We start from the raw sequence: 12779 nt of genomic DNA, 5'->3' as shown, positions 1-12779 counted from the left end.
CCTCCACTGATGGTAGTGTGGCTGGTGCTCACCGCTGCAGGAGAAGATTCCGTTATCTTCCATCCCAGTCCCCTTTCCCCAGCCGGCCGAACCCGCGCCCACCGGGCCCTCGACTTACACACGCTCACGTTGGGGCTGCACTCGCCAGACATCCTGAAAACAGCAGGAAGGAAGACGTTCAGCCGCTCTCCAGCCTCACAGCACACACCCCCCTGCCCAGCAGAAGCCATGCAGGGTGGGCGCCCCGCTCCGCTCGCTCCGAAACCCAGCCCCGTCTCCTCTGGACACCCAGCCGGGCATCCTTTGTGCCAGGGTGGAGACGGGGACAGATCGCGGGAACCCCATGGCTAAGGGAGGGCCCCCTCCGAGTAGGCCTTGCCCTGGAGACAAGGGACATCTGACCAAGCCCCGAAGAAGAAATCGCTCCGGCCCGAAGCTCTTCCTGCAGATGCCCCACCCCCCTGGAAAATACGTTCGTTCGGGGCGTCTAGTAAGACTGGCTCTCAAAGTGAAAAAACACGCCTTTCTTCTCCTGAGCCACCTGTGCCCTCCTGCACACCCAGAACAGCCTGCCGCCTCACCTGATCTCCTCTCCTTCCAGCAGCGTCCTGTAGGTGGCGATCTCCAGATCCAGGGCCAGCTTGACGTTCATCAGCTCCTGGTAGTCCCGCAGCAGCCTGGCGAGGTCCTCCTTGGCTTTCTGCAGGGCGTCCTCCAGCTCGTTTAGCTTGTCCTTGGCATCTTTGAGGGCATTCTCCCCACGCTGCTCAGCATCGCTGATGGATTGCTGTAACTGAGAGATCTGGAAGAGGAAGACTCAGTACATCACATCTTCTCATACCTTACCTTTGCAGCGTCCTCCCCAAATGACCTCTCCATCCCAGTGAGGCTAATCCACTGAGCCCAGTGGAGTACCTGGGCCTTCCGACAACCTGTCACTTAGTCTCCTGCTTTCAACGTGGGGAGCAGAGAACCCAGCAGTCACCGGGCCAATTTCCTTCCAAAATTATTCAAGGGTGGGGTGGGGTGGCATATCATTCTATCTTCACCCTGGTCCAAGGCTCCTCTAACTATTGAAGACCTGATGTTCTTCTAAATGCCTAGCCTCAGCTCTCCCCGCTGCCACCTTTTCAGTCTCGCTTGGGCTCGTGGGCCATAGACCATCCATCACAAGCCTGATGGCGAAATGCTGGGAACTAGTCTAATCTCCAAATCAGCTGGGAGTAAGAAGGTAGCTTTAGAATGAATTGCAAGATTCAAAACTGGAACAGCACCCTCCAATCACCTGAGCCCCACCCCCGCCCTTCTATCAAGATGAGTCCCAGTAGGAGGGCACACAGACCAGCTTCTTGACGGAGTCAATTTCAGATCGAAGTCTCTGGATCAGTCGATTCAGCTCAGAAATCTCCATCTTTGAGCTTTTCACACTGTCCCCATGCTTGCCAGCGGTGATCTGGAGCTCTTCATACTAAGGTTGGTGGATCAAGATGATCAGATGTGCGCAGAGCCCCCCACGGCTCCAGCAACCAATATGGAAAGGAGCACACGATAGCAAGAGAGAAACGCAGCGAAGTGATCAGGTCATTCACCTTGCTCTGGTATACGCTCTCAGCCTCGGCTTTGCTCTTCTGGGCAATATCCTCATACTGGGCCTGGATTTCAGTGATGAGACTATCCAGGTCCAGGCTGCGGTTGTTATCCATGGAAAGGATGACGTTGGTTTCACTGATGTGAGTCTGCATCTGGGACAACTCCTGCAAGACATCATAGTCCAGTGACTTCCACAGCACTCCAACACAAACTTAGAGGGGGACTCAATCGAGAGACAGAAGTACCTGTCATCCTGCCTGGTGGTGGATCTAGGCGTAAGAGATCTCCGTGTGGGTAAACTTGGCTAAAAATAAAGGACTTACCAGTTGATAGAGTGTTGTGAAGAAATCGATTTCCTGCTGTAAAAGGCCAGCTTTGCCTTGAAGATCAGCCTTGTTCAAATAAGCAGCATCCACATCCTAGAGGAGGAACAGACAGAATGAAGCCAAATCCGTCCCCGGACAAGTCATCCACTGTGAGGGTCATTTCCAAACAGGATTTGGGGTCTACTCCTTTTCATTGCCATCAGCTTAGCATTTCTGGATCATGCCCCCCCCACCACCTTGGTATAGCAACCAAGGGAGCTTGCCTCTTTGCTTATGACACCAGAAACAGAGGAATCTGGAGAAGCAGAGCGCTGCTTCAGAAACGTGTCTTCCCGTTGGTTTTAGGTAGGTTACGTGAATATGGTGCATGTGGCGAAGGTGGAGAGGAGGGGAAGATTCTGTTTCAGATATTGGTGGGACGGAGCTCTCCACATCACGACTTTGTTCTGATGCGTACTGCGACCCCCTCTTGTAGCACTTATTTCTTTCCATGTGAGCTTTAGCCTACAGAACCCTCACCTTCTTGATGGTCACAAATTCATTCTCGGCGTTTGTCCGCTTGTTGATCTCGTCCTCATACCTGTGGGAAAGCCCGTGTGATTAGGAGGGACAGAAGAGGTAAACTCTGAAGCTTTCTAGACGGAGTGATTTTGCCCATCCTTGCGTTCTTACAACTATCCTAGAACACCTTGACCACCCTCTTCTTCTGAGAAATAAAACTATGAAACTTCTGCTGTCTCTTGAAAAGATTTCCACGAAGGCCAACCTGATTCACCTCTAACTTGAGGACCGTCATGACAGCCCAGTGAATTTCAGAGCCCGAGTCAAGAGCTGCCCAACCAGGCTTCCTTACTTATTCCGGAAGTCCTCCACCAGGTCTTGCATGTTCTTCAGTTCCGAATCCATCCGGGACTGGTCGCTCTTCAGTTTGTTCACGGTCTGGCTGAGCCTGCTGATGTACTGCTCAAACAGAGGCTCTAAGCTATGAGTTTTCGTGGAGGTGTCCACCTGCTGCAGTAGCTCCCATTTCGTTTGCAGTACCTGGTTCTGCTGCTCCAGGAACCGCACCTGAGGAGAGAAGACTTCGGTACTCACTGGTACCCAAGGGGTTCCCACGGCCACTAAGTACCCAAGAGCCATCACATACCAAGGTCTATGCCTTTCTCTGTTTGCCCTGCCCATGATAAATGAGAAATAGGAGAAATAAATGTTCCCATTTCCCCGAGAACAGTAACGACATTACTGGTTCAGTTGGAACTTTGGGAGAAAGGAGCTATACAAATATGAAATAGCAAAGCATATATAAATCACTATCTTTATGGCTTGAACTAGACACATAATATTTAAGAAATGTGTCTTTCTCTTTGACTTTCTGGTGTATTCGCATCAAACTTGGTTGGCATTTCCTTAGCATGCAGCTCAAAGCTACCGCAGCAAGTTCCACGTTGGAGTCAAGATCTATTGTGAGAAACCCTGAGTTGACCTTATCGACCATTCAGCCACAATTAAAGAAAGTTTGTTTGCTTTTCAAGCACATTGGTGCTTGAAACGACAAGTACAAAAATTATCTCCACACTGGTTCAGAAACCACATAAAATTCCCAGAGAGCAAAAGATAGTTGATGCTTACTGTGTGCTTTCTGCTGCAAGATCACAACACACTCTGTTCAGATCAAAGTCCCATTTATGAGTAGGAAGACCTTTTTGGGCCTCTCATTTGCACCCCAGAATGCTCAGTTAGCCCCCTTTCGATTATTTTCATTCAACCCAGTGGAGTCCTAATTCAGTCCAAGAGCTGAATAAGGAAGCACTTCGAGACAAGTGTCAAAGTGATCCCTCTCCAAGAGAGAGCTGGGTCATTAGCGTCATTTGTAAGCATACCTTGTCTCCTACGAGGCCATCCTGTAAAATATCTCTGTGACTATTCAAGCCCAGACATCATTTCTGGGCTATGCCAATCTCAGATGAGCCACAGTGGCTCTTCCAAGGCACTGCCTCCATAAACCCACCTTGTCAATAAAGGAAGCAAATTGGTTGTTGAGTGTCTTGATCTGCTCCCTTTCTTGAGACTTGACTTTTTGGATCTGAGGATCGACCTCCACATTGAGGGGTTGCAGAAGACTTTGGTTGATGGTGACTTCCTGGATACCACCAGGGGGACAGGCACCCCCAAAGCCACCTCCCATTCCACCACCCCCAAAGCCACCTCCACCAAAACCGCCTCCTCTACCAAAACCACCTCTGCCTCCAAAACTGCCACCACCACCGAAACCTCCGCCGCTGCCGTAACCACCGCCAAAGCTACCGCCACCAAAGCCGCCGCCGCCGCCACCGAAGCCACCGCCGCCAAAACCAGTACATCCACCTCCTCTAATCACACTTTGAGAGAAACTTCTACCGCCACCGCCACCGCCACCGAAGTTAATAAGACTCCGACTTCCAAAGCCACCTCCACCACCACCACCGCCGCCACAGGAGGAAAATCTGCCACCACCTCCCCCACTGCGGCGGGTGGAGCTGCTGGTTGTCCGGCGGCAGCTGAGGACGCCAGCAGAGCCAGAGCTGAAGCCTCCTCCACTCCGGTAAGCAGACCTGGAACTGAACTGTCGACTCATGTTGACTTAGAGAACCACAGGAGCAGAGTAGAGACCGACTGGGGAAAGGAGCAGATCACTCCTCTACCCCAAGCCCAGAGACGTCCCCTTATATATACACGGTGGAGGTTGGGCTTGGTCCTCTGGAGTCAGCAGAGATGTGGTGTCTCTCAGGGACTGGTTTGCCTGCAGCCATACAAGATTTTTACGAGCCTCAACAATACGATAAACACTACACACCTAGCTCCTAGGATGGGCTCTCAAATTGCTGTGCCGGCAAGATTGGCTCATGTGGTAATCATTTAATCAGGCACGATCTCTCTTCGAGCATTTGTGACTTCGTGAACTGGGACCCCACATAAGCTGCCCAATGCTTTCTTGGGAGGATTTCATAACCCCTTATTGCAAAGCTATGTAAATCTCCGTTCTTGTCTGATCCTTGTAAACTGCTAAGCCCAATCTCGCCTTACGCTCAGCAGATGCAATTCCTCATGCTTGACTCTCGGGAGGAGCTCCCTGGCTCCTTTCAATACAGAGCTTTGCCCTGCAAACCCCAGAACTCCCCAAGTTATAGCTTCTAACACAGAGGAAGGGCTCTAATAAGTGTGTTTTTTTTTTAATAAAAGAAGAGGTTTTTTTGGGTGGAAGCTCTTTTGAAGTGTGCCACATGGACAGGAAAGTTGGGGAGCCACCATCACATGACAGGATGTGTGAATCGGTGCACAGAAAGAACCAGAAGGGAAAGCTAGTTGCTCATCTGCGTTCCCAAACGACCCGGTGCAGAAGACAGACGCAAGGCGCCAGACGCAGGGCAGGGGCAGTATGTTCAGAACCCAGAACACACTGTGTTCACATGCAAGTGTGGGGAGCATGCCAAGCTTCTAACGCATCCCTGATTGAATGTCTCTGGGGCGTTCGGGTCTTTCCAGGTCTCAGTGACTTAACTATCCATTAACATTGATTACGTGCTGCTGTCCAGCCCAGCAAGGTTCCTGGTTCACAGCAGTGCAAGTTGGGTCCTTGCGCACCTCGACGGAGAAAATGCCTTCGGTGAGCTCTGCTTCCAATCTCCCCTCTCAGAGTTAACTGAAGACGTCTTATCCAGAACTTGCCATCTCTCTAGAGCCTCGTGTTCAACGGAAGAAGCTAGACCCCCTGACCCGTGAGCTCTCCACAGTGGGGCAACTTGCCATGTTGTCTGACCCCCTTCGATCCAGTTGCTATGTTGCCATAGGCCACTCGAATCAGATCTTGCCCACCCGAGTCAGACACTTTAGGTTCAAATCCCAGCTACCCCCTTAGCACCCAGGTAAATATGAGCAGCCTATGAAAGCTTTGTCCCCGCCCCGGTTCCTCATTTTTTACAATATTAAAACATAAATAGCATGAGTGTCATAAATTTGTGAAAAATGAAATGAGTTCATACATAGAAAATAGGCGGAACAGTGCCGAGCGCCTGGTCAGTTTTCTATAAATGCTCATTTCTACCCTTATTACTTCTAGAAACCATTTGACATGCATCTCAGGGCAGGCTGTCCAAGCTTCCATGATTAGTCCCCCCTTCCAAATCCACACTCATCTCTGCTACAGACCAGCGTGAGGATGGAGAGAGCTGACGTTCCGCTCTCCTGGTTCAGGAGGACAAAGTGTTGGGACCGGATGGGCGGTAAGACTCCCCTTCTCCCACATGTCCTACATATTTCTGTAGAGGTTTCCCATACTAGACCTCTGGTTTGCCACTGGCAGCCTGCTACAGAGCTGCTCCAAGCCAGCTGAGCAGAATCTCTCCTCTCCTCCCCAGGGTATGCTCTACCCTCCTCCTGAAGGTGTCCCTCGCCTCTCCTCTTTCCCCTCCTCTCCCCCCTAACCCCACCCCTCCATGGCACTGCTCGCAGGCTCTTCTCAGCACTCTGAAACCTGGTGGGTCTGCAAAACCAACCATCCTTCAGGGAATGAGTAATCCAGGTCTCGTTCCTGTCGGGGAACAATGAGGCCTGGGATGGTCTTGGCATGGTAGTGACAATTGCCTAATCGTCTCTGACAGGTGATCAAAATTCTTCCATTTGGCATACTCCCTCGTGAGACACATATGGTTCTGCCCTATCAATTCCTCCTAGCATTTTGGAGGGGTGTGCTTGTGTTCAGTCTTTCACTACTGCCAGCCAAAAACACATCTGTGCTTCCCTCCCCAGAGTGTGAAACAGACAGAGAGCAACCTCCAAGGGATGTAGGTGAGGCACCTGGGAGAAAATGCATTGACAGAGCTGGGAAACCTTACTCTACATGTTACTGTGAGAAGCTTGTACCCAGTTCACCAAGAACACACACAAACACGGTCTCCACATCAGCCCTGGCATTGAGGTTAAGTGATTATCAACCTGTTTTATAAAACAGAAAAAGGAGGCTGAGAGATTAAGCAACTCCACAAACAGGGGACCACGTTACGAGCACTTCTTAGACATAACCAAACATCTCAAGGGACTAAGTCCGTGGGAGAGCAGAACCATAGTCTTGGTGACACCAAGGTCAAGTGACATAAGATAGTTGGCAAAGACAGTGTTCTACAGCCTATTTCGATGACTGGCAACTGGGGTCTGAGAAGCCCAAGGGCGGTCGTGAAGTGCCTTGGTCTCTCCCCATGCAGGGGAAAGGAAAGGCATGAAAATCAAGACACATGGAAAGTGACTCCGGTGGACCTTGAAAACATCCGTCTCCACAAGCCTGAGACGGGAAGAACGAGATGGTGCCCGGCTACCACGACCAAGTGCTCTGAAAGAGACCCCTTAGAAGGCCCATGACAGCAGGGAAGAGAGATGTGAAGGCCTCAAAGCCATGAAACAGGCCAGGCTCACTGGTCAGAAGGAGCCTGTTGGGACCCTTCAGCCTATAACCCTTACTCACTCTTCAGTTTGGGAACTGAACTCGCCCCATGTCAGACGAATCAACCAGTTAACATGACAGCGGCAGCCTTTCCTCCAGGACAAAGTTCAGAGGGTTAGGAAATGGGAGCCACCGGCAGAAAGGAGCTAAGCGATGGTACGTGGAGGGGACTGCAATGGATGAGTTGAAATGAAATGTGCATGAATTGCTGAATGCAAAGCTCATGATCCGCTCTGCAAACCTCCACCTAATCCACAATAAAACGTTTAAAAAAGAAAGAGAGAGTGAGCTTAGTAACTAACTCATAATACGCTAGGTAGGAAGGGAGACTAGACTAGAAGGGAGACAAGACTAGGCTAGGACCTAATGGTCTGATTTCTCCTTCCTGAAGAAGAAAGAGGTTCAAGGACAAGCACAGGGGATCGGTCCCTGTGAGTCAATGTGCAGAGACTCAGAAGATCCCCACCCACAGAGACGCAGGCCCACACCATCTAATCTGCCTATCAGGTACGTGAGAGCACAGGACATAAAAAAATTTTAGTAATTTTTTAAAAAGTCCAAGTCATGCAATCGATTCCTAGGACAGCCCCTCTGTTCTCTAAATCAAACCCCTGTTATCCACGATCTCATACGTGGCGTTGTACCCCCTCAGTGGCACACTCACTGTCCCTCCTAAGGCTCCCAGTTAATCTTTTGAGTCGCTAGTGTCCGGTAGATCCCATATAGCACTTTCTTTAAAAAGCTTTGTGCTCAAGGTGGACAGCGTTTACTAGTGAAGCTGAACTACTGCTCAGTTTTAAGGCAAGGCACCTTAAAGGTTTACGGTTGAAAAATGATCTCAGGGCAATCGTTTCAGGGTTCCGTGGCTCCGGAAATCTAGGGTCCATGAGAATTTGAACGTCTGTTCTGTACTTCTGTCTCTTGGAGCCGGATTCGTCTTTGGAGTTTTTGATGGAAAGGTTCAGTAACGGTAAGTCGCCAGGCACGCTCCAGCTCTTCTGGTCTCATGGCAAAGGAGGGAGTTGTTCATGAGGGCAATTGGTTACCCATTCCTTATCCCCCACTGGTTCCGGACACTTCTTCTTCTGTTGGCCCAAGTGAATAGAGACCAAGGTTTAGGCCTTGGATTACCATTGGTAAGCTTTCAGACCACAGGCCCTGCACAACGGGCTAAGTGGGAGGACAGAAGCATTAAACACATAATTAGACCAGTTAATTGAAACCATGACCCTAAACTTCCAAGCCAAGGAACCAAGTCCTGTGAGATGTTTGGTCACACATAAGTAGCTTCACGGCTAATCCTTTTTGGGTTTTGGTCATTATTGTAAATGTACCCACCACACAACTTTTGCCAATTCATCTTTTTATAGGTATACAGTTCACTGACAACAATTGCAATCAACAGTTGTGCAACCCGTCCCTTAGCGGACATGACTTTTCTCTCACTATTAACTGCCCTTGCCCTAACCACTAACAAACATTAGACTAGACCCATCTGCCTTTTCTTATCTTTTTTATAGAAGTGAGGTCATGCAATATTTATATTTCTATGATTGGCCTATTTCCCGCCATACGCACCATAGCACATATCAAGACTTCACTTCTCCTCCTGGCTGCGGCATATTTCATTCTATGTACCACACCTCGTTTCGCCATGCATCCCCTGATAGGCACGGAAGTGGTTGGGCTCTTCGGGTCATGGTCAACAGTGGACTTGCTGGGTCCTACGGCAGTTCTGGTTTTCTGCTTTCTGAGGAAATGCCACACTGTTTTCTACCACGGCCTGTGCCATTTTGCATTTGCCGCCTCCTCATCCACATTGATTCTGTTTTTAACTTAGCCATCCTCGTGGGAACGAGATCGCATCTTGCCGTGGTTTTGTGTTTGCTTTGTATTTTTCCTTTTTACCGCTCAGTTTTATTTTGGTCAATTCTCAATTAGGCAAGATTTGAAATAACACTTTGTAAAAACAGTCATGTGCATGCAAACCAGTCACTGCCTTCAAAGAAATTCCAATCCACAGTGGCCCTCCCTGTAAGACACAGGAGAACTGCCCCTGTGGCAGGTTTCCAAGATGGTAAAGCTTTTTATTATTATTATTATTATTTAGTCATTTTACTGGGGGCTCGGACAACTCATCACAATCCACACATACATCCATTGTGTCAAGCACATGTATGCATTGGTTGCCGTCATCATTCTCAAAACATTTGCCTCCTACTTGAGCTTTTGGTATCAGCTCCTCATTTTTCCCCTCCCTCCCTGCTCCCCTCTCCCTCATGAACCCTTGATAATTTTTAAATTATTATTGTTTTGTCATATCTTACACTGTCCGCCATCTCCCTTCACCCACTTTCCTGTTGTCCATCCCCCAGGGAGGAAGTTATATGTAGATCCTTGTAATCGGTTCCCCCTTTCCAACCCGCCCTCCCTCCTCCTGGTATCTCCACTCTCAGCACTGGTCCTGAAGGGATCATCCGCCCTGGATTCCCTGTGTTTCCAGTTGCTGTCTGTACCAGTGTGCATCCTCTGGTCTGTGTGGTTTTGATCTGTATCTCTGATGGCTGATGACACGAAGCATCTATTCATCTGCTCAGCTGCCACTTGAATATCATCTTTGGTCAAATGTCTGTCCGATTCTTTGCCCATTTGATGATTGGCCTATTTGTCTTTTATGGTTAAGCTGACAAAGCTGTAGATACACTTTGATGATTAGATTCTTGTCCGTTCTATGGTTTCCAAAGTTACTCTCTCAGCATCTTGTCTCTTCACATTTTTGGTAAAGTCTTTTGACAAACAAAAGTTTTGGTTTTGTTCGTTTAATGGAGCTTTTAATTTTGATGAAGTCCTTTCTATTTATTTTGTCCTCTGCCGTTTGTGCCTTTCTAATCATATTACACAAGCTGCTGATGAAAGCTACACCTGACAGTATTGTACCTACTTGTTCTTCTAAGAATTTTATGGTTTCACTTTACACATTCAGGTTCTTAATCCATTTTGGATTGTGTGTGTGTGTGTGTGTGTGTGTGTACAGTAGGAGGTATGTATCCTGTTTCATTTTTATGTAGGTGAAATATTAATTTTCCCAGCACCATTTATTAAAAAGCCTCTCTTTTTTTATCCACTAGCAGGACTTAGAGCTCCTGTCAAAAATCAGCGGACCATAGACGTGTGGGTTTATTTCCAAACTCTCGGTGCTCTTCCATTGATCTACGTGTCCGTTGCTAAGTAAGCACCGGGTTGTTGGGATTGTTAGGGCTGCATAGTATGACTTGAACGCAGAAGGTGTTGACCCCCCTGCTCTGTTCTCTGCCCAGTGGGATACGGCATGCAACATTTGAGAATGGCATTGCATCTTCTTGATACCTCGTAATGTGGATGGACCTGGAGGGCGTTATGTTGAGCGAAATAAGCCAGTCGCAAATGATCAATGGCATGCGACCATGATTATAAAGGGTTGAGAAGAGGCTGACAGACAGAACGGAACATCCTTTGATGAAGACCAGAAATGGGAGGGGAAGGGAAGAGAGAGAACTTTCTAACTAGAGAGTAAATACATATTAACTTGGGTGCAAGGAAAGGTAATATACAGTAAGGAGGTTGACAGTACAGCATGACCCTGGGAGGTGTCCACCATTAAAACACAACAAAGGTAAATACAATGACACAGACAAACCTGCAATAATGGTAATAATAAACAGCAACCAACTAATGGAAACATGTCAGCAGAGTAGGTGTGGGAAGATAACCAGAAATACACCCACAAATAGAGACAGCTTTGGCAGAAGCTATGCCTACACACATATTTGTATGTGATGCAAATATATCTATGCACATGATAAAACTAAGGACCCCTTGTAGTGCAGTGGTTGTGCGTTGGGCTGCTAACTGCAAGGGCAGCTGTTCAAAACCACCAGTCGCTCCCTGGGAGACAAAGGAGGCTTTCTACTCCTGTAAAGAGCTACAGTTTTAGAAACCCACAGGGGAAGTTCTACCCTGTCCTGCAGGGTCACAAAGAGTCAGAAAATTCCTTAGCCATAACCAAATGCCTTAATGGGATGGGTCACTGGGTTTGAGGGCTTCAGACAATAGTGTTGGAGGAAAACTAGGTCAACTGGCCTGACGTAGTCCACAGAGATCATGTGCAACATTTTACTTTGATCATTAACACTGGGTCTCACACGCCAGCAAGCAGCCACCCAAGATGCAACCATTGGTTTCTCCCCGTCTAGAAGGAAGAAGAGTGAAGAAAATAAGGAATCAAGAAATAAATTCATCCAAAGGACTACTGGATTGCAGAAACCACAGCCTTGACTACTCTGAGACCAGCAGAACTAGATGGTGCCCAGATACCACTGCCCATGGCTCTGCTGGAAGTTACAATAGAAGGTCTGGGACTGGGAGAAAAATGTAGACCAAAACTCATAAAAGGACTTGCTGGTCTGATCAGGACCGTGAGACCCCTGAGACAAGGATTCTTAGACAACCTTCAAACCTGACACCGAGCCCGCCGCCAGGGCTCATCCTGCAGCCGAACAATAAGACAGCTGTGGGCTGGAATCGACTCAATGACCGAGAGTTTGAGTTAGAAAGGGAACAGTAGCCTGGGTGAGGAAGATCCTCCTGGGGACAATCAACTTTGCGAGACTGAAAAGGCAGTCTTTGACCCCATACAGAGATCCGGAGACGGGAAAGGATGACTGGCACCCTAAGGCGGCGGTGGGAAGAGTGCCGATACACCGCCACTAAGGTGACGAAACAAATGTGTACCAAGAGTTCAAGAGACAGCGAATTACTTTGCCATGTAAACTGTCCCCCAACCCACAAGAAAATGTTGTGTCTTTTTTTTTTAAGTTCATCTGTTAGCCCATTTTAAAGAGGAGAAGCTAAAATACATGCCCAGGGTCACCCCGTTGGTGACAGATAAACAGAGCAGGAACTCAAAGCCAAGTTTGTGGGAGCCAGCGAGCATGTCTGCCTTCACCCTCTGGGACTCCTCCTGCCCTGGGCCTGCCTTCATCAGTGTGTGGACCACATCGTGTCCCGCTCCCCCTCTCTCTCAGCCCCCATGTTGGCCCTCCACTTCCATGCTGTGCCCAGACTCTCCAACCCACTTCTTCTCTTTCCCTTCTTCCGGACCATCCTCTCCTCTCCTCCCCTCCCCTCTCCTCTCCTCTCCTCGCCACTCTGGTCAAAGGTCTCCCGCTTGCCTCAGCAACTCTATAAATGCTTGCCTGTGGACAAGCTCTGGGGCACTTAAGATCTCAATTCTTGAGTATTTGGGTCCAGCATCTTTCTTCAGTCCAACAAGCCATGAGGCCAAATGTCATTACGTGCTCCGCTCTGGACTGTGGACAGGTTCACATCTCCTCTCTGCCAGAGCTTGCCGT

The 12779-nt window shown here is 48.8% G+C and overlaps 1 protein-coding gene across 1 annotated transcript in view; it reads right to left on the bottom strand.

Annotated features, from left to right (window-relative positions):
- LOC101663441 (keratin, type II cytoskeletal 1) overlaps positions 1–4530 on the bottom strand; it is an 8304-nt gene extending 3774 nt beyond the window's left edge. The window contains exons 1-9 of the mRNA XM_004711454.1: positions 3925–4530; positions 2770–2984; positions 2436–2496; positions 1914–2009; positions 1590–1754; positions 1343–1468; positions 582–802; positions 119–153; positions 8–34 (exon numbers count right to left, since the gene is read on the bottom strand). Of these exons, the coding sequence (XP_004711511.1) occupies positions 8–34; positions 119–153; positions 582–802; positions 1343–1468; positions 1590–1754; positions 1914–2009; positions 2436–2496; positions 2770–2984; positions 3925–4530 (1552 nt within the window). The remainder of the gene's footprint in view (positions 1–7; positions 35–118; positions 154–581; positions 803–1342; positions 1469–1589; positions 1755–1913; positions 2010–2435; positions 2497–2769; positions 2985–3924) is intronic.
- Between the last annotated feature and the right edge of the window lie 8249 nt (positions 4531–12779).

The sequence above is a fragment of the Echinops telfairi genome, unplaced genomic scaffold, assembly GCF_000313985.2.
Source record: "Echinops telfairi isolate 266 unplaced genomic scaffold, ASM31398v2 ScPeMD7_12;HRSCAF=54, whole genome shotgun sequence".
NCBI classification, from domain to species: domain Eukaryota; kingdom Metazoa; phylum Chordata; class Mammalia; order Afrosoricida; family Tenrecidae; genus Echinops; species Echinops telfairi.
Note: the sequence above shows the minus strand (reverse complement) of the source record. Positions and strands in the feature narration are given on the sequence as shown.